The sequence below is a fragment of the Ptychodera flava genome, unplaced genomic scaffold (genome assembly GCF_041260155.1).
Source record: "Ptychodera flava strain L36383 unplaced genomic scaffold, AS_Pfla_20210202 Scaffold_29__1_contigs__length_4469600_pilon, whole genome shotgun sequence".
In the NCBI taxonomy this organism is placed as follows: Eukaryota; Metazoa; Hemichordata; class Enteropneusta; family Ptychoderidae; genus Ptychodera; species Ptychodera flava.
This window is the reverse complement of record NW_027248351.1, coordinates 2,198,260-2,220,663: the sequence shown is the minus strand read 5'-3', so window position 1 is coordinate 2,220,663 and position 22,404 is coordinate 2,198,260. Positions and strand designations below refer to the sequence as shown.

At 35.8% G+C, this 22,404-nt stretch overlaps 1 protein-coding gene across 1 annotated transcript; it reads left to right on the top strand.

Annotated features, from left to right (window-relative positions):
- The first annotated feature begins 621 nt into the window (after nucleotides 1-621).
- Nucleotides 622-18,668, top strand: LOC139127129 (stomatin-like). Its single transcript, XM_070693048.1, has 8 exons — nucleotides 622-677; nucleotides 1,322-1,389; nucleotides 2,061-2,140; nucleotides 3,058-3,261; nucleotides 8,654-8,709; nucleotides 15,694-15,772; nucleotides 16,432-16,600; nucleotides 16,756-18,668. Exons 1-8 carry the CDS (start codon nucleotides 622-624, stop codon nucleotides 16,761-16,763), a joined length of 720 nt encoding a protein of 239 aa, XP_070549149.1. The 3' UTR covers nucleotides 16,764-18,668.
- Nucleotides 18,669-22,404: the final 3,736 nt, after the last annotated feature.

The window sequence follows — 22,404 nt, the reverse complement described above, 5'->3', positions numbered from 1 at the left end:
CCGGTTTATTGCATATATGGACTAAAATATCATTGAGTGCAGTGTGTGGGTAGAGTGTGAAATAACATGCACAAACTACCAGTAATATTGTAAGGTTTCGAATACAGGATTACCTGGCATTGTACTGTACCTCAAGTTTATCGTTTGCAATTGATGAGATTGGACGTTATAAATGTGGTGTGCATGTGTAGATGCATTCAAGTCTGACTTTAGTCTTGTTCCACTGTCTATCCCATATAATTAATGAACTTAGCGACATCTATTGTCAATTATTTCCGTGTCATCCTTTTAAATACCGGTACATTCAGGATTTCTTCGAGGGCCCTCCCCATAACCATGACAATAAGTTCAAACCCCCTAAGATTATGAAGATTTGTAACATTGTTGAATATTGGCCCTGCGTTCTTGACTAGATGAATAAGTATTAATGTAAGTGTTTCTCTGTTTGTTTGTTTTTTTCACTTACAGCGGACGATACTGTTGACTATTCACTTGGTTGTTGTAGATGGATAATTACAATAATATCATGGGTCTATGATGATTGCTTCAAACAAAATTAATGAGATTGCATGTTATAACAATAAAACCAATCTTCATAGGGGATGTCAATAGAAATGAATAATGGCTGGTGTCAGAGGTCATCGTAGGACTGTTCTATTAGGTGATAGGGGCAAAGAGTATCACAGAATCATCAATGTGCCGGTAGCCTTTGCGGTACGATCACCAGAAGTTTGACTTCATTTTATTTCAAAAGTAATTTTGTCAACTGTAACAACTCACAATACTTTCCTATTTTTTCCTCGCATATTTGACTTTAAGTATGGTAGAGGCTTGTGCAAAGTATACATTGCATTTTCAAATATCCTCTAAGCGCAGAGGATTGGCACGTAAACAAACATAGTGTCGTACTCTAACAAGTACAGTAAATAACACGCTCTGGATCTACAGAGTTACAGTATATATTTACCAATCCATTGATGCTGTCCTATATGGTGTTTCCTTTCAAAACATATCTCAGTTATTTTTTTAAGGGGGGGGGAATATTGTGTCATATTTTACTGTTAAATTAATAATCTGTTACATTTAGAATTACAGTAACTGTATTCTTAGGCCATGGTCATGTTGAGGTGTGTTTATAAGATGCTACCTAGACGGCTACACTAATATCAATCCAACAGTGTATTTGAAGAACAGTCAAAGCTTTAAATTCATTTGATACTTAATTCTGTCTAAATTTGTTCTGTGAAAATATGGAATAGAGTTTATAATTGTGTTATACAATGAAATGTTATTTCAAAGATATTTGTATGAAATGTTACAGGTTGTGCAAGAGTACAGTTATCTTCAGACTTGGTCGTTTGTTACCGGGTGGTGCTAAGGGACCTGGTAAGTAACTGTGATGGATTATATGGCCTAGTAAATGATTTGTAAACACAGAGAATGCCCCTAAAAACACAGTGTGTGCCAAAAAATATAGCATGCCCCTGCAATACAGTAACTCTCCTAAACCACCATGTGCCTGCTTAAAGTGTGCACCCAGAGGTGAACATTTCTTAGTTATATGAAGTCACTCATATAAATTGAAATTAATTAACTCTGTGTCATAAAGAATAATTTTAGTTCAAGTAAGCTTCAGTGAGTTAGTTTGAAGTGCGCCCTCTGGGGACGAATGATTCAGAAAACCCCATGGTTTTTGAAGTGGAGGATTACCAGTAATGTGAGGGTGCACTGTACATTTCTTTGTACACAACTGTGTCAGATAAAGAAGCTAATTCTGAAACATACATTTAGCTGAGAGGCAAGCATGTTTAGATGAAATGAAACATTTAATGAATTGGAAACAGGACTTTGAATGTGATATTTATGTTGACACACTTAGAACCATAGAAAAGATGATAAAATAGTTTTCTTCAGGGTTTGTAGAATACATGTTCAGGATGGGTTTTTGTTCCCACCGGTTGTGTTTTATCTCAAAAATGAATCACTTCTTATCTGACATGGAAAATTTATCAATAAAGAAAACAGCCTTATCAATTTTACGTTTTGCAATTTTTCTGGTATCTTCTTTGTGTTGCCCTGCACTGACAGTTACACCAAGGTTGATTTGAGAACTGTCTCATTTGATGTCCCACCACAGGAGGTATAGTTACATCTTAGTCTTTTATCAGTTCTTTTACAATCCATTGCTTTGGGGCAGGGATATTATATTGTGGGCAAGTAGAAATGCCACCTTGCAGAATTCTTTGCCCAATCTTTGGATGAGAATAATCTGGCGTTGTTAGGCTGCACTCCCACTCAGTTTTGCCTCATGCCTCAGAAAGACAGACTTTACCACAAGCAAACTTTCAATAATTCTCTTTAAAATCAATAATAAAAATTCAGGAGTTCCCAAATCATTAACCAATGTGCCAAAACTTTAGCAAATTTTGCCATAAGTGAAAAACATTATCCAATATTTACTGATATTTAAAATTCTAAATGGCCGCCACCCCTGTGTTATTTCTATTGATGGAAATGATATTCCTGATTTTCACAAAACTAAGCTGGTGAAAACTTTATCAACTCTGTGAGGATCAAAAGGAGCCGCCACAAGTGGTGGACTAAATGAATATTTTAAAGGTTTGAGACCCATCTGTTCCCTAAGTGCATTTTACATTTATGAAATATGACTGTTGTAGTTCAGTGTCAGTACGGACTCATGGAAATCATCAAAATGATGCAAAAACACATGGTGTCGTTTCCAAAATTGTTGTCTGATTAGACCAGCCATTGGTTGTACACCTAGTCATTAGTATTAATGTCACAGAGAAGGTACACACAATGACATGCCATGGCTTTCATTTGACACAATATAGCACAAACTGTCATGAAATCATAACTACTAATTCAATTGCTGTGACCTTGAAAAATACAGCAAGAAAGCATAGCAACTGAATAATTTAGGATATTACCAATAGTGTGCTTAACCCCTGCCTTATAATGTACGTAAATATTTTTCTTTCACCATGGTGAGAAAACATCTTTAGTATCACAAGTGTGGGGATTGTTTTCTTTCAGATTCTGACCAAAGACAGTGTTACTGTATCTGTGGATGCTGTTGTCTACTACCGTGTCAACAATGCCATCATCTCAGTTGCCAATGTGGAGAATGCAAATCACTCCACTCGTCTCTTGGCGCAGACAACTCTGAGAAACGTGCTGGGAACCAAAAACCTAGCTGAGATCCTCGCTGATAGAGAGAACATCAGCCACCAAATGCAGGTTTGTCGATGAATTGTATATCAACATCATGTCATCCAACCCATGGAGTGTCTTTTTGTTGCATTTTCTGTCAGAAATGAAGCACACAGACAGTAGTTTTCTTGTTGATGTTGTTCCTTTATTGGAGACAAAATGGTAACCATAGTCAGCTACACAACATTGAAATTCTTGAAGAGTTTTTCAAAATATATATTTATTTCAGTGTAGTTGACTACTTATGTACATACAGTGTACATTGTTCATCCTAAATGTCCATATCACGTCATACATGTCTATCAGTTAAAGCAAGGAAATGGCAGATTTTCTGTTCTTTGTTTAGGGGTCTTTGGTCTCACAGACATTCACATACATTGCAAAAACCCAAGTAAACAAGTTCCTTGTGTGAAAAAAATTCTAAGAGTTTGTTGAGCAATCTTTAAGATATGAAGTATGACCTCAGTGTTAAACTTCTAACAGATTTTTGATGGAATGAACATTGTTTGGATGATCAGCCAGCATTTAAAATTGCTATTTTTATCCAATTGAATGTTAGAATTTGAAATTGTTGGTTTTGTCCCATTGAATGTCAGAATTTGAAACTGCTATTTTTACCCCATTGAATGTCAGAATTGGAAATTGTAAGTTTTATCCCATTGAATGTCAAAATTGGAAATTGTTACTTTTCGTCAGAATTGGAAATTGTTAGTTCTATCCAATTGAATGTCAGAATTGGAAATTGCTATTTTTGTCCCATTGAATGTCAGAATTGGAAATTGTTAGTTTTATCCAATTGAATGTCAGAATTGGAAATTGTTAGTTTTGTCCCATCGAGTGTCAGAATTGGAAATTGTTAGTTTTGTCCAATTGAATGTCAGAATTTGAAATTGTTAGTTTTGTCCCATTGAATGTCAGAATTTGAAACTGCTAGTTTTGTCCCATTGAATGTCAGAATTGGAAATTGCTAGTTTTGTCCCATTGAATATCAGAATTGGAAATTGTTAGTTTTGACCCATTGAATGTCAGAATTGGAAATTGTTAGTTTTGTCCCATTGAATGTCAAAATTGGAAATTGCTAGTTTGTCCCATTCAATGTCAGAATTGGAAATTGCTAGTTTTGTCCCATTCAATGTCAGAATTGGAAATTGCTATTTTTGTCCCATTGAATGTCAGAATTGGAAATTGTTAGTTTTATCCAATTGAATGTCAGAATTGGAAATTGTTAGTTTTGTCCCATCGAATGTCAGAATATGAAATTGTTAGTTTTGTCCCATTGAATGTCAGAATTGGAAATTGTTAGTTTTGTCCCATTGTATGTCAAAATTGGAAATTGCTAGTTTTGTCCCATTGAATGTCAGAATTGGAAATTGTTAGTTTTGTCCCATTGAATGTCAAAATTGGAAATTGTTAGTTTTCGTCAGAATTGGAAATTGTTAGTTCTATCCCATTGAATGTCAGAATTGGAAATTGCTATTTTTGTCCCATTGAATGTCAGAATTGGAAATTGTTAGTTTTGTCCAATTGAATGTCAGAATTGGAAATGTTAGTTTTGTCCCATCGAATGTCAGAATTGGAAATTGTTAGTTTTGTCCCATTGAATGTCAGAATTGGAAATTGTTAGTTTTGTCCCATTGAATGTCAAAATTGGAAATTGCTAGTTTTGTCCCATTGAATGTCAGAATTGGAAATTGCTAGTTTTGTCCCATTGAATGTCAGAATTGGAAATTGTTAGTTTTGTCCCATTGAATGTCAAAATTGGAAATTGTTAGTTTTATCCCATTGAATGTCAGAATTGGAAATTGCTAGTTTTGTCCAATTGAATGTCAGAATTGGAAATTGTTAGTTTTGTCCCATTGTATGTCAAAATTGGAAATTGCTAGTTTTGTCCCATTGAATGTCAGAATTGGAAATTAGTTTTGTCCCATTGAATGTCAAAATTGGAAATTGTTAGTTTTGTCCCATTGAATGTCAGAATTTGAAGTTGTTGGTTTTGTCCCATTGAATGTCAAAATTGGAAATTGCTAGTTTTGTCCCATTGAATGTCAGAATTTGAAATTGCTAGTTTTGTCCAATTGAATAATTTGAAATTGCTTGTTTTGTCCATTTGAATGTCAGAATTTGAAACTGCTATTTTTATCACAACTGGAAGTTGTGATATAGAGGTGGTTTCAACCGGTGTTTGATGTCGTCCATTTCCGTAAACGACAAAAAGTCAAAAACTGCTGAACAGACTGCGTTGATATTTGATACCGATACATAGACTGGTTCCAAGGTTCCGATTCCGAAAAATGGAGCCAAACAGAGCGCCGGTTAGATAGTTTTGGGAAATTTCTAACCCCCCTTTTTATCTAATTGATTTTAGGGGTCTTTCATATATGTAGTTTTGGAATGTACACCAATCCTGCATTGTGGACTGTTTTATGAGTTGTTGAACAGAAATGAGGTTTTGATGAATGTTACAAATATGCAGGATGGCTGATTCAAAGTATAAGAGATTTCTATGGTCTTTTGGGCATCAAAAGCATTAAAAAAAAGCATATTTCATAGTTTAGATTCTCACTTTTGAGATGACCCTAGGCAATTGTGAAGTAAACATCCTTGAGTCAATATACAGACTTTGAAATTCCAGAGATTAAGTATCCACAACCTCACATGTTACAGTCTTTCACTACAATGGTATGGCCCAAACCCATTGTTATCAATGGAGAGTGTGGACCTGTCTACAGGAAATTGGGGTGAACAGGTTAGACCATGACGTTACATGTTGTAGGTTAGTTATCAAGGTAGCACCAGCATAGAGTCCTGAGCATCTGTCCATGTGTTCTCACAGCAAATTACAGGGAAAAAAATTATTTGAGAAGTTTCTCTCCTTTAAATAGAAGTATATTACAATTTAAACCTGTCATGGATAGATTGCTCTCAAATGATCTGAAACACAGTTATTGCCCATTAGCAACAAATCTATAGCACGATTTATGTAAAGTTCATGAACTTACACAAGGTATTAGACAAAAGATGACCATGACTTTGCTACTTTTCAACATTTATTTCAATCAGATTTCCCCAGCTTAGTGTATAATTTTGTAATCTTAATTACTGTCAACTTAGCTTTACTAACTTATTCATACCTCATTATTCTTACACTACTGTTATACCTTATAACCACAAAATTTCAAGAGATGCATATATGATTGTCACTTAACAAACAATTTACAAATATGTCTTCTGCTTTTTCTCCATATACATATACATGTCTCTTTTCTCATAAAAATGAGCTTAAAATCGCAATGTGAAAAATAGTCTTTCAGCTATATGTTGCTCATTGACTTCGTGGTCTGTCTAATTCACAGTGAGTGTGGTTGTTGATAAATGCCGATAATACTAGGCGGTCATTATGTCCAAGCGCCATTGGCGGTATTTTTTAACATAATGACCATAGGTCATTATCACATCTGGAAGTTGTGATATAGGGTTAGGTTCAACCGGTGGTGGACAGTGTCCATTTTCCGTAAACGACAAAAAGTCAAAAACCGCTGAACAGACTGCATTGATATTTGGTAGAGATATTCAGACTAATTCCAAGTTTCCGATTCTGAAAAATGGAGCCAAACGGAGCAGCGGATAGATAGTTTTGGGAAATTTCTAACCCCCTTTAACTAATTGATTTTAGGGGTCTTTCATATATGTAGTTTTGGAATGTACATCAATTCTGCATTGTGGACTATTTAATGAGTTGTGGAACAGAAATGAGGTTTTGATGAATGTTACAAATATGCAGGATGGCTGATTCAAAGTATCAGAGATTTTCATGCGCTTTTGGTTATAAAATTGATAAAAAACAACATATTTAATGTTTTAGATTTCTCACAATTGTTATGACCCTTAACATTACAGACTTGATGACATAACTAGCTGCTGGACCTGTTTACTGGCGCATTGATTTAAAGACAAAGATCGTTTTATTTTGTAATAAGGACGTGTGATTTCGTAAAACATAGTCTATTAGCCTGGAAATGTGATTTTGCGAATATTGCTTACCCCACTGACAAACAGTGTGGTTTGAAAATGGCTGGAATTCGCTACTTTGGGACTTTGTTTTCTGTGTGCATTTACTGACAAACTCCAAACCCGCAGCACCTACCCATTCAGTATTTCATGTACAGGTGTACCCAGAGATAGAGTAGTTTCACAATGCGACAGTTGTGATCAAGTGCCATTGGCGCTATTTTTGTCCAATTGAAAGACAATTTTATTACTTCATCATACACCTTAGAGAACTCACTTGTATCACAATTAATTGAATATATCTGAACCTCCTGAAAATTTTTCAAAATGCTGACTGATGTCACATGCCTGTAGCTTTTTCATCTGCTTCGGTGTTGTCAATGGATGGTATGATTGCAGCATTCTTTGGGACCAGTTTGGAAAGTACTTGTGTTTGTGCTTGTGAAAAGAATTATTCTGAAAATTGACAAATGCATGAAAATGATCGAGATGTGATGAGAGTCGCATCAAGGAAGCAGTGATTGTATTGAATTCATTTTGAAACCTAGCAAATGTCTCTAGATGCCACTCTGCTTTATAATGTTTCCGTGGTTGTAATTTTATTCATGTTCAAGACATTTTGGAGGTCATTTGTTGGTGTTGATGTTGTTTTGAATTCCTTCCAGAGCAACTTAAACTGTCTACCCTATCGATGAACACAGTTTATCTTGCTGACTTTTTCCAGACAGTTTTAGAGGATGATATGCAGCAAAATTCAAACTTTATGGGCAGTTAAAATTGTCACTTTTGGTTTTGAGTTGTCTGTTTATTAGTTTGTTGTAATGCACTTTGGAAAACGATTGGGTTTGCAGTCTGCCAGTGATTTTCAGTGCAAACAGAAAATAGAAAAAAATTGATGGCCCAGTGCAAGAAGGGCGTATCCCCTGTGGTAAAGCATAGGAGATGTGCCCCTCTTGCATTGGGCCATTTATTTACTCACAGAGAAATATTTGTGAGACATTGTAAATGAAAATACTATACCATATCCTGCATGACAAACACATTTTTTGTGGTGAATGTTTTGTGGAATTGATGTTGTCATAGGAACAGGATATTAGCATTATTCTGTATCGCTCAAAGCAGAATCCATGAATGGTCGGTCAATATGTTGTAGACAATACAATTATATTTGTTGTAGGTTGTGTTGTGAAGTTGATTACCCAGTGTCAGTGTTTCTGTTGTAGCTCACAGATAGTTCCTTTTTTTGCACCTGTTTTCTGGATTGCAAGAAAAAATTACTTTTTCTACTAGTGGCATGGTTCGTGATTGTCAGATATCGTCTTCTATTTAGAATACTTTCCATGTTTACATCTGATTGTTAGACAAAGTCAATCACATTGCTTTGTCCTGTGTTATTTTCATTTTCATTTAGAGCATCTTGGATGAGGCCACCGATCCATGGGGCATCCTTGTTGAACGTGTTGAAATGTGAGTAAAAAATGTAAACACGGCATTATCACAAAGCTAACCATTCCTTATCATGTCTAATTTGCCAACCGTCTTGACATTCTAGCATGGTCTTGATGAAGCGACAGATCCTTGGGTATCCTTGTGGAACGTGTTGAAATGTGAGTAATCCTACAGGCTCATCATGGCAGGATCTCACAGTTCTCTATCATCTCTGTTTGTTGTTACTCACTCTCTTTTCTTTCTTATCTCTTCTAAACTTTTTTTTTCCAAATAATGTACATTTTTTAAGTAAGTTTGGCTGTCAGAGAAATGTGCAAGTATGGAGAAATATGAGGGTAAATTCACATGAAAGTAAAATTGTTTACGTAATATGACTTTGATTTAGGTAGTCATTAACGTACAGTTTCTTCAAGTAATCTATGCACTTTCTAACATATGATATAATTGAATTAATCAAGACAGGAAACCCAATGATGCAGCAGTTAGCAGTATTGTTCACCTTTGACCCGATGTTGAAAATCAATTTAAATACTCTGATCTCCTTCTTGTGAAATAATTTTGAAATCAAAGAACATTTTCATGGGTCTTGTTGTCATACCCCTATGTATAGATACTGTGGTTTCAATGATTTTGTTCTAGTTACATGATAGCTCTTTTATTTTATAATATGTAGCTTTATGTCTTTTTTGCAATAAGTTATTAGCAAGATAGTATTGTTACATTTGTTATTTGACTAAATTAAAATACGGAGATTAATGTTTAAGTATTAACAGTATAACAGTTCAAGATAGTATGGTAAAATTTTACTGTAAAGTTTATGAACCGGGTAGTTTCCATGATTTATACATTGTTACGTGCAGAGAAAACGAACAAAAGGGTGAACTCAGCAGTTTACGTTTAAACAAAATTTATTACGAAAACAAAACTAATTGCTAAGTCAGGGACAGAGTACAAGCTTTAAAAGTGTACAGACTACTTATCTCAGCTGGGACGGCAAAGCTCCAGTCTCAGAGTTGTAACAGTCAGTCGGATGAATGAACAGTCCTTTGGCTTGCAGGCTTGAAGCTGCACAAAGTCCACAGTATAAATCCAGCGTTGGCAGTGAAGGTCTTGAAAAGTCTTGAGAATGACTACTGCTGGAGTTTAGTAACACACAAGAGACACGATCCCAAAAGTCTGACTGGAAGCTGTGCACGTCCCTTTTATAAAGGCATATAAGAACAATCTAGAACTTTTATTGACATGCTAATTACTGTTCTAAAATTATCTCCCTTACACAACTAATCAACTTTCCAGAACATTCCAAACATGACTAATTGAATTCAAGGTTGTGAGGTCATCAAGGGCAGTGACCTTGGGAATGTTCTAGACTAATTGAACTCAGGTCATGATGAGTGTGGGGGAAATGACCTACATAACACACCCCCTCTTCAAAAAAGAAATTTTTCAAAGAAAAATCTTTCTTTTACAAATGCAATCTTGAAAAGGATTTAAGTACTCAAATTTTGTTTTACTCTAAAGTAAAATTTCTTGAAAGTTAACAACAATAAACTCTAAATACGAGAGAGACAGTCTGCAATTAAATTGTCTCTGCCTTTGATATGTCTAATGTCAAGATTAAACTCCTGAACATTAAACTCCATCTTAGCAATCTCTGATTTTTGCCTTTAAATTTCTGTAGAAAAACAAGAGGGTTGTGATCAATATAAACCACTATTGGCTGATTTGAAGAAGTAACATAAACTTCAAAATGCTGTAAAGCTAATATCAAAGATAAACACTCTTTTTCAATTGTAGAGTAGTTTCTCTGAGATTTGTTAAATTTGTGTGAAAAGTAGCAAACAGGATGTCCCATGACTATCTTCTTGCAATTTGTTGTTGGAAAACTTGAAATGGCACTGAATTTGGCATAAAGTATGCACGGCAAAGTCCGGTTATTTTTACTGAGTTCGATAAAGTCATTGTTCGGCAAATACTTGGCTTCCTCCTGGAGATATTCCGCTTTCGCAGGATTCAGTCCGTCTGGATGTTGTTCCACTGGATTACTGTCGCAGACATCTTCGTTGTGGTAGATGATGTTTGTCCTCGTTGGAACATCTTGGAACAAATGTTCATGGATTGGTTCTTTCAGCTGTTGTTGGTGTTCTGGCTGGAGGTGTGCCAACTTTGTAGACTCCAGCTTCTCCAGGATTTCTGAGTTCTGAAGCTTGACCGAGCCCAGCTTTGAGTTTAGAGTATTTCACTCAAGTCAGTTTCAGTATCACTATCTTCATAATGTTTGAACTGACTGCACTGACAGGCTGAGTTATAGTAGGATTATCCCTATCAAAATATGGCTTAAGCATATTTATGTGACATAGCTGTTTTTGTTTTCGCCTGTCAGGTGTTATTATGATGTAATTTAAATCACTCAATTTCTTATCAATTAGGTATGGCCCAAAGTAACGAGCATGGAGTGGTTTGCCAGGAATTGGAAGTAGAACAAGAACTTTTTGACCTGGTTCAAACTTCCGTTTTGAGGTGCTTTTATCATATCTGGTTTTCATTGACTGCTGAGATGACTCAAGATTTTCTCTGGCTAATTCACATGCTTTAGAGAGTTTTGTACGAAAATCTGACACATATTGCAAAATATTCAGACAATCATCATCGTCTGATAGGAATTTCTCTTTAACGAGCTTAAGTGGGCCACGGACTGTATGTCCAAATACAAGCTCAAATGGGCTAAAACCAAGAGACTCTTGAATTGACTCTCTAACAGCAAAGAGCAGAAAATGAATTCCTTCATCCCACTGCTTCTCTGTGTCAAAACAGTAGGTCCTAATCATGTTTTTCAAAGTTTGATGAAATCGCTCAAGAGCACCCTGACTTTCTGGATGATAGGCGGATGACCTATACTGTTTAATGCCTAGCTGATCCATTACTTGTTGAAAAATTCCAGACATAAAGTTGGAGCCTTGATCGGACTGGACACATTTAGGGAGGCCAAATAAAGTGAAAATTTGACTAAAGCTTTCACTATAGTCTTTGTCTTTATATTTCTCAGTGGTATGGCTTCTGGGAACCGAGTTGATGTACACATTATTGTCAGCATGTACTCATTTCCTGATCTTGTTTTTGGTAGGGGCCCAACACAGTCTATTAGTATCCTACTAAATGGTTCTTGAAATGCAGGAATTGGCTGTAAAGGGGCCTTTGGAATAGTCTGATTTGGCTTTCCTACCATTTGACATGTGTGACAAGTTTTACAGAAATGTGCTACATCCTGCCTGAGATTAGGCAATAAAAGTGACTGAGAATTTTATGATAAGTTTTCCTGACTCCTAAGTGACCAGCCAGGGGTTTCATGGGCTAGGCGCAATATTTCAGCACGATAGGGCTTTGGAACCACAATTTGATGTTTTATAGCCCATCGTCATCAACCAAGACATCTGGAGGTCTCCATTTACGCATGAGAATACCAGATTTTGTATAATAGGAAACAGAGCTATCTGAAGTTTTATCTTCATCATCTACCCTGTCAAACAAAGACAAAATATCTGGGTCTTTGTGTTGTTCTGCAATGAGATTTGATCTAGAAAATGTCTGACTTTGGTCAGCAGAAGTTTTACTGGAAGTTTCAAATCCACGAGGGATAACGGAATGCTCCGTGTCAAACACCTGACTGAGAAAGGTGTCATTTAAGTCAACATCTGTGACATTATTTTTGAGAGTATTTTGATTCTCGGAAGTTTTCTTTGACATGGCTCGAGTAATAGCACATGAAGGAAATAAATCGGGTATCTCTTGTTCAATTGGCTCTGGATCCTGATCTAAACTAGGATTATCAGTCACAAGTGGATTAGTAATGACCTTGTCCCCAGCAAGGTCGTTTCCAGAAGAAGGTGAATCCCTTCAAAAGGCAAAAAAGGCCTAATACCTAAAGCCACAGGTCCAGAAACAAAGTCCGAAGACAAATAGACATTATGGAGAGGAACAGGAATAAAGTCATTGCAATCTACCCCTTAATAAGAACTTTAGAACCTGAAAATGACTTTTCAGAAAACGGCAGGGTATCTGCCAACAAAAGAGACTGGGAAGCCCGGTATCTCTTAAAATTTTGACAGGGGTAGCGGAAGAAAAATCACTAGAAAGTGATATAAAACCATCGTGAATAAATGGTTCGAAAATACCCATAATGCTATCTTGAGAAGAATTGACCTTGACCTCATTAATTGGGGATGAGAGGGATTTAACCTCAGAAATGTGTTGCACACATTATTAGACTCTAATCGAGTTGATGAAGAAATAAAGCCGGTGGGCTTAGATCCACTTTGACTACTTTGACCTTCACGTTTTCTTTCAATTTGAAACAATCTGACATTAAATGGCCGTCTTTCTTACAATAATTACAAGAAAGTGTACCGAACTGTTTGTCAGAAGGAGATTGAGACTTGGGATCTGATGATGTGGGAGTGTTACTTGAACTTCTGTGAACTGTTGTCATTTGATTTCCTACTGTCCTTTGAGAAATTCTTGGATGAAAAGGAGGAGTTAATTTACCTGCATTGTTTCTGTATGGAAAAGGACTGGGATGGTTTGCTGAGAAATGAAGATTGTGGGTCAATGAATAATCATCGGCCAAACGTGCAGCAACCTCTAATGTATCTGCCTTTTGTTCATTGATAAATGTCTTGATGTCACTCCGAATGCACCTTTTAAATTCCTCAATCAAAACAAGCTGTCGTAATTTGTCATAATTCTGACTGACCTTTTCCGAAGAACACCAACGATCAAACAGTTGTTCTTTTGTTCGAGCAAATTCAACATAAGTTTGATCCTTCACCTTCTCACAATCCCTAAATTTCTGACGGTAAGCTTCAGGCACCAACTCATAGCCCTTGAGAATTAATTCCTTCACAGAATCATAATTTGAAGCCTGCTCTACTGACAACTGAATGTAAATTTCTCTGGCTTTACCCACCAAAGCACTCTGCAAAAGCATAGACCAGGACTCCTTAGGCCAATTCAGACTCTGAGCAATTTTCTCAAAATGGAGAAAATATTTGTCAACATCCTTTTCTTGGAAAGGGGGAACTAACCTGAAATGCTTAGTGATGTCAAACTTGTCCGAAGGGAAGAATTTTCCTGACTGTCCAAGCTCTAAACGTTTTATTTCTACCTGCAATCGCTGTTCTTCTAATCGCAATTCTTTTTCTCTCTGTCTTTCTTCCATTTCTAATCTTTCCTGCCTTTCTTTTTCTTTCATTTGTAATTCCATTTTCTTAATTTCCAAATCTGCCTGTATTTCTAGTTTTCTTAGTTCAAAAGTAGACTCGGGCTCATAATCTTTCAAGGTGGATTCCTCAAATTGGCCTAAATCAACTAGATGTTTGGCAATACGGTACTGTATTTCCCTCTTGCGCATAGATCTTTTGACATCTACTTTAAGGAAATTGGCCAGTGCAATGAGGTCGTCTTTTCTGAGGGAATCAAATGTGTCCCGATCAAGGTCATCCATTTCCTCTGGTTTAAATTCCGCCATGATTAAATTTCGCTGAGTTCACAGTATACAGTAGTTTTGAAAAGGCTGTCAAAATGTTGTCAAACGGCTCAAAATATTCGTATCCCGGACAAGCCCCCAATTTTGTTACGTGCAGAGAAAACGAACAAAGGGTGAACTCAGCAGTTTACGTTTAAAACAAAATTTATTACGAAAACAAAACTAATTGCTAAGTCAGGGACAGAGTACAAGCTTTAAAAGTGTACAGACTACTTATCTCAGCTGGGACGGCAAAGCTCCAGTCTCAGAGTTGTAACAGTCAGTCGGATGAATGAACAGTCCTTTGGCTTGCAGGCTTGAAGCTGCACAAAGTCCACAGTATAAATCCAGCGTTGGCAGTGAAGGTCTTGAAAAGTCTTGAGAATGACTACTGCTGGAGTTTAGTAACACACAAGAGACACGATCCCAAAAGTCTGACTGGAAGCTGTGCACGTCCCTTTATAAAGGCATATAAGAACAATCTAGAACTTTTATTGACATGCTAATTACTGTTCTAAAATTATCTCCCTTACACAACTAATCAACTTTCCAGAACATTCCAAACATGACTAATTGAATTCAAGGTTGTGAGGTCATCAAGGCAGTGACCTTGGGAATGTTCTAGACTAATTGAACTCAGGTCATGATGAGTGTGGGGGAAATGACCTACATAACAACATGTATATTTAAAGACTATGTTTTCATAGTACAAAATAATATGAAGACAAAGGACACAATCATGGTTGAAAGAATTCAAATTTTAATAAAAAATCTCGTTGCCAAAGATTTTACTTAGGGGTTAAAACAGACCTAGTGAAATTATTTAGTTGTCAGACATTATCTGCTGTAATAATTTATTGTACTTTTGATTCAAATATTACAAATCATAAGTAAAATATACACAAATCCTTTACTCTTCATAAATACCACGTGTTACATTTCATTGTCACAAACAGTTCTTATTTGCTGTCGTCCATGTCATTAATCATTTACTGGACTGTGTGTTTTCAGATAATGTTCACAAATAGAGAAAGCTAACCTTTTCACAGTTAGACTCTGGTTCAATCTTGTTATCTTCAAAAGAGTAAGTAAGCAGGCAGTGTGAGAAAACTGAACAAGGATATTAACAAAGTTTGGAATTGCAAAGCAGTTTCCTTATAATAGTTGAATGAAAATAAATTTTACTTTCAATCAAAGAAGATCAGTGAGGAGCAAAATGTAAACACATTCTATTAAATACTCTGAGTTATATGTATAAATGTACCACTAAAGTAGTTCATGTACCAGTATATAAGTTTCTATGCTTCCCTAGCCATTCCCAGATTTGAATAATCCATAATTCCCCAGCCATTTTAACTGGAAAATACAAAATGTGGATCAAAGTGGTTTAGTAAGATGGAAACTCGTTGAAGGGAATGTTTCCTTACTCTGTTAAATGAAGAGAAAAGTCATGTCTTTTTGTTTCTGTTTAAACTTTGCAGTAAGGATGTACGTCTGCCAGTTCAATTGCAACGTGCCATGGCGGCTGAGGCTGAAGCTTCAAGAGAAGCCAGAGCTAAGGTAAGCCTGTCTGGTTATATCAGAAAACATACACAGTGATGAAAGGGATTGTATGGCAGAAGGGGTGTTATATAAATGCTGAAAAAGTTGTAATATACACAGGGTTTTTTCAGTCCTTGCTACAGGAAGCCTGGCAAAGGAAACTGTCTATCTGGTATTCATCTATTCTTAGGTCTTTGAGTGATTACTCTCAAGTTTAGCAAAGGACAGCAAGCAATATTGTTTAGTTTGTGCATTTTGCAGTGTGGCAATTAGTACTGAATCTGTCTCTTTCACAGCCATGATGTAAATAGTTGCATTAATTGCAAATCATGAGACACGTAAGTGTCATTTCCACATAAAAACCAGTCATATCTCAAACATACCGGTATATCAGTGAATTTTTATGAAATTTTGTAGTTCCATACAACAAAATGACAAAAACATAAAATCAAATGATTTCCCTGTAGACTAACATTATCGTTTTACCAAGTATAGCTACAGTTTCCATCAAAAATGTTCATTGGCATCACTCTGGCCTGTGTAGGTCTTATGGGAATGCAGTGTCTCTGCATTTAATTTGTGATTGTGTCTAACACCATATTTGATTGGCTTACAACATCAAAAGCCATATTTGATTGGCTTTCAACTCTACAATCATCCAATCAATTTCATTCTAGGTGATTGCGGCTGAAGGAGAACAGAATGCATCACGTGCATTGAAGGAGGCTGCTGATGTGATCAACGAATCACCATCTGCGTTACAATTGTGTTATTTGCAAACCGAGATGCAATCTCCGCTGAGAAGAACTCCACCATTATATTCCCATTGCCCATTGAACTCTTGCAGTAAGTGATCTCTTTCCGTCTCTCTCTTTAGCTCTCTCTCTCTCTTTCTTGCCGTATGAATTTCAAGTTTTCTTATTGCAGTGATGTCACTTAATTGATCACATGATTAAGAATGTAAGGTGTAATTATTTAAATTTGTCAATTATTGTTTTCAGGGGGATGATGAAGAAGTAATGGCTCTGTACAACACATCTATGGCTGCAGGGTCAAAGGTCGTTGGAGCAAAATGAGGTTAATCAGATGTAATTTCATTGTCCACACTCTTCTTTATTATCTCTTCTTGAGATGAATAAATTGATGAATTTTGATAACACTGTTAAATATCCTTAAAACATCAACCCCTGTATGACAAGATGCACTTTTTAGGAACATTCAGTGAACAAACAACTATTTTATAATATCACAGAATTTTTAGGTTAGACATTGAGGCTTGTTATTTAGAAACTCGTAAAATTAGCATCTTGTCAAGGTATTTGTCATAAACAATTTGTATCTTACGAAAAATATAATATGAACAAAAGTGGACACAATGTATAGTGGTATGTTACAGAGTATTTTTAAATATTCAAAATGATGATATTCATAAACTATTTCTATCTTTCAACCTTTCACTCACATGTTCCAATTAAGTGGTCCGAGTTTATTTAATTACAAAAGGGGACGATAAAAAACAGACATTACAAAGTTGTACCCTACCACCCCCATTTTCCATGTATAGTGGCCCAGGTATCAACAGCAACAGGGCTGTACCAAACCATGACAGTGAAAGGTTGAAGGGTTGGTTGCAGCAAACACAACAATTAGCATATCAGGTTTGTTCAGTACAAATAGTAGCTGCATGATTTTTAAGAGAAATTAATATGACAAAGATGCAACTTTTTAAAACTGGCTTTCATATTTATAAATATCATTTCATGTGACAGTTTACTCAAAATGTTGAACCATCTGTCAAAAGTAAATTTGAATGGTATTCACTATATGCAAATATATGCAAATTGTGCATCACCTGATATGTTGAATTGTTACAATGTTATAGTTTCACTTTTCATTTGAATGAGATTGTTACAATGTCATCAACTTTGACATCATTTTGAAACAATGTAACACAATGTAACACATTACAAACCATTTTTATTGAGGCTTACTACATTTTCGCTGACTTTTGACAGGTTTTCATTTATTGGATGTTCACAAACTCTTTTCACTTGAGTTTTACAATATTTACTCTACTGATTATATTTCCTGGACAAATATCTTCGTTTTTGACTTTTTGCTTATCTCATCTCAATAATGGATTACATCTGGGTTGTAGAAACAATTTAATTATTATAGACAGAAATTTGAAAAAGTCAATATATTTAAAAACCTAAATTTTGTAGTGTATGTGGTAGAGTAGTAATATTTCAAAGCAAATTACAAATCTTTGTACATTGTGTACGTTATTTTCTATCACCAGAAAACAATATACTATAGATGTTGAATAGTGTGAGTTTTGTCATTGAATGTATTCTATCAGAAAAATTTGGCTGAATTACTCTCATGGCTGTTTATTGTAGGATTTTCTACTTCAAAAATACAACATGTACAACAGCTTACAACCTGACAGGTACACATAAATTTACTCTGGCATATCCAGACTTATTCAACCCCAGTCACTCACGGGCAGCTACACAGAAATCACCACATACATACCCACACATACGCCCTGACACATAAACAAAACTCTTGCTTATAGGTGTGTCTTAGAAGACAGCATAGATTCCACTATAAGATCATTAGAATGTTACCCAATCCAAACCCATACTTACACATACCGTTCCATACGTAGATACTCACTCAGTCCTACAGTGGAGCATATACATACACAGACATTATGGAGATACGACTGTAAATGAATCCACTATTTTGTAGAACTTATTGCTGATATTTTAGGCTGATACTCATAAGTATATCGTTCTGAATTGAACTAAGTCATGGATTTGTATTACAGATGTATAAATCATTTCTACTCAATGTCTTCACTGTGTAATCTTCAAAAAACTGACAAAATAAAATCCAATAAAATCTATATGTGTGTCAGTATTGTTATATCTTCCAATGACTTGCAGAAACATGCTCTTCACAATCACTGGTTATCACATTAGATATGTGACACGCTCGTTAACACTTTATCAATCTTTCATTTTCCAATGAAAATTGCTATCAACTATAAGAGAATTTCCTGTAAGATAAATCTGATGAGAACATGGTGTCATTGAAGGCTTATTTATGTCTTTCTAGTCACCATGTGTAGTTTGTAATACACTATATGCTTTGTACAAATATGAATTGACTTATCCAGTAACAGTGTCTTGTACAGTTTCCCTGGTGTTCACGAATCAAATATATTTCATCTGATTGGGAGATCTAGAATAATATTAATCCAAATATCTCTCTCTGATCTGCATTGTACCTCAACTTGATGAAAGCAAAATGAAGCTGAATTGGAATTAAAGTCACTGCCTTATTGGCAAGCAGCAAATACAACAAACTGACATTATTTGTGTGACAAAAACGAATACGTATACATAACTTTATTGTTGATTGTGTATGTTTTACAAGCAGATAGAGTCCAGTGGCGTGCAGAAAAAAACCCCCAAAAACGAAAAAATTCAGCGAATGTACTGTAGGGGTACTGTTTTTGCATTTTTCAACTCGTGAAGGCTGCATTGGACATTGTTGGGGGCTATACTGTAAAAAAACTAACTATGCTGCATTCTTTTAAGAAGATGTTCAAAAAATTAATCAACCTTGAATCCGCTCAATATTTTTTCAAAAAGTTAGATTGGACAAGAACAGCCAATAATAGCATGCGTGAAACTGCTCTACATATGTGAAACCGTTAGTGACGTCATGTAAACTCAAAGTGCAGACAGTTATTTCTTGTTTCATTTCCTTTTATGTTTTCTGCCTTTGTAAACTTTTCCAGTGTCAATGGAACGTTTAAAGAGATTGTTCATTGTCAAGTTTACCTTAGAACGTCGTCTGTATTTGTGTTTGAATTTTCCGACCTACAAGCATACTTGTCTCACCTAGGATTACGGGCGCTCTTGGATTGCAAAATGAACTGCTGTCGGAGAGCACGCAATTTCCCAAAGAAGCTAATCTTTTCGTTTTACCCTTGTAATTCAATAAGATGTACTCGCTTAGCAGATTTGGCTTATACTCAATCGTATTACTTACATTTTCTGAACATATAGCCGCCCAGCTGGTCAGCTGAAAAATGTCAAGTCGTAGGTAGATGTAAATCTCGTAAAATACTTACTGTTTAACATTCTTTTAAGAAGACATTTAGCCACAAAACAATCAGGAATCAAATCATATTTTTCCCCCAAACTAGGTTGGGCCAAAACAGCTAGTGGAGTGATTTGTTTAGGAAGATTGCCTGCAAGAGAGCACATTTTTCGAAATGGCCGTTTGGCGACGACAGTAATCCCGTGATCTTTGCAGCTTGATAATAATAATAATAATAATAATAATATTTATTTCTTTAAAAACGCCTTCCGTGTAAAAACAACACCTCAAGGCGCAGAACATACCAAGCTAAAGTTTAAAAACTTACAGATTTAAAATACTAATAAAAACAATCTTTAAAAGGTAAGTTTTGACATGAGATTTAAAAACATCATAGTCGTTAAAACAGCGGAACTCAGATGGAAGCTTATTCCACAGCTGTGAAGCTGAAATAGCAAATGACCTATCACCATAAAAAGTGGTTTTACCAATTGGCTGATGCAAACTTAGTGCACCCTCAGCAGTCGACCGAAGAGTGCAACCAGGTACACGGATATTTAAAAGTTCTTTCAAATACAGAGGAGCAATGTCATGTAAAACTTTGTAAGTTAAACATAAAAGTTTAAACTCGATACGCTTATGAACCGGAAGCCAGTGTAAACTATACAGAACAGGTTGAATATGATCTGCTTTCTTAGTCAGTGTGACCAAACGTGCAGCAGAATTTTGAACCAATCGTAATTTCTTGAGTTGATAATGTGGTAAGCCAAAAAGCAAACTGTTACAATAATCAAGCCTGGATGTTATGAATGCATGAACTATTTTTCAGTGGAATTACTATCTAGAAGTTTGCGTATTTTACCAATTTTCCATAGCGCAAATGCAGCGGATTTACAAATATTGTTACATGGGCTGACATGGATGCTGATGCATCTAGAATTACACCAAGGTTACGAACTACAGGAGAGGAATTGATGCTGATTTCACCAACCTGTATATTACAAGTTCGTGATCGTCCCAGATTGCTAAACTTTGAGGAAAATCTAATAACCCCTGTCTTACTGTCATTCAGAGCCACATGTTGTTACACATCCACTGACGTATCTCCTCGATGCAATTTTCAATTTGTGAAATGGAGACAGAAGCATGAGAACAAGTAATATAAAGCTGGGAGTCATCAGCGTAGAACATTGTTTCTAAACCATGTCTTGTATAATGTCCTGAAGGGGTGTCGTGTATAGACTGAAAAGAACAGGACCAAGCTTGTGGGCATTTGAAATGCCATTTCGAAAATGTGCTCTTTTGCAGCAAAGAACAGTATATCGAAGAACAAGATTGGTCGTCAAGGTCTGCATGCCAAGATGACCGTCAAAATGTAACATCAGCAAACGGCATTGATAGTAAGCTTAGGTGAATCCAGAACACTGCGTTCTTGACATGGAGCCATATAATTATAAGCGGGACGTGTCACTGTCGGTGTGTTTTACCTCCCATTTGCCATACATATATGGCAATTGGAAGGTTATATGGTGGAAAAAAGTCTGTATGTGAGATGTCTGTCTGTCTGTCTGTCTGTCTGTCTGTCTGTCTGTCTGTATGTATGTATGTATGTATGTATGTATGCATGCATGCATGTATGTATGTATGTATGTATGTATGTATGTATGTATGGATGGATGGATGGATGTCCGTCCAACGCAAAAACTCAAACATAGGGCCAAAGTCCCTGAAGCCACTATAGACATGGATACAAAATTATCTTCACTAAGGTCATCCTAGGGACATGTAACCAAATATCAAAGCTGTCTGACCAGCGTTTTGAAAAAACAAGCGACTCGACAGTTGACAGAGCTCTGCTGTGTTATGTAGAGAATAACCTTTTGTCAAAATTGACTTTCATTGTATGTAATTCTTGTACTGTATAAACCCTATCAATTCACCCAGAAAAAATAATTAATATGATTTAAATAATTGAATTAATGAGGATATCAACAAAGCCAAAATAATTTTAGTGTACAATTATTAGAAAGTTCAACTTTTTGACAGTTCATGGTGAAATGCTTACCATCTTAGAGGATTAAAACATGTAAAGGCAACTTTCCTGAATCTCAACTTTGACATATTCTGAACCGTCATATATTGTGCTCTGTATGTTATCTAAAAGAAATTGCTCATAATAGTTTGTCATGATAGGTTGGTCAAATAAATAGAGATAGGGAAAGTTCCAATTTCCAATTATGGTTGACTTAATAAGGATAAAATAAAATTACTTTTTGAGGAAAAAAATAGAGTGATCCATTAAAAGAGTGGTCAAAGTGATAGGGTTTTTATGGTAAAGCTGGACTGTAAGATTCCTCATGTGCTATTTATAGCAATTATGCAATCTGTGTAAACAGTGCAATGAAAGTGTTACATGATTCCTTATAATGCTTTTGATGACCTTGAACTTCTTAAGTTGCAAACATTTGTCTCTTCTGTGTGCTTTCTCTGAGTACCTACAGGCTCAACTTATTCAACAGAATTTACTTGCA

What these genes read in the sequence shown, in the direction of transcription:
- LOC139127129 (XM_070693048.1), top strand. Translation starts at nt 622, where the DNA reads ATGGCTGGTGTCAGAGGTCATCGTAGGACTGTTCTATTAGGTGATAGG. An exon ending in TTAGGTGATAGGGGCAAAGA is followed by an intron (nt 678 to 1,321) that starts GTATCACAGAAT and finishes GAAATGTTACAG; the next exon opens with GTTGTGCAAGAGTACAGTTA. An exon ending in TGGTGCTAAGGGACCTGGTA is followed by an intron (nt 1,390 to 2,060) that starts AGTAACTGTGAT and finishes ATTTTTCTGGTA; the next exon opens with TCTTCTTTGTGTTGCCCTGC.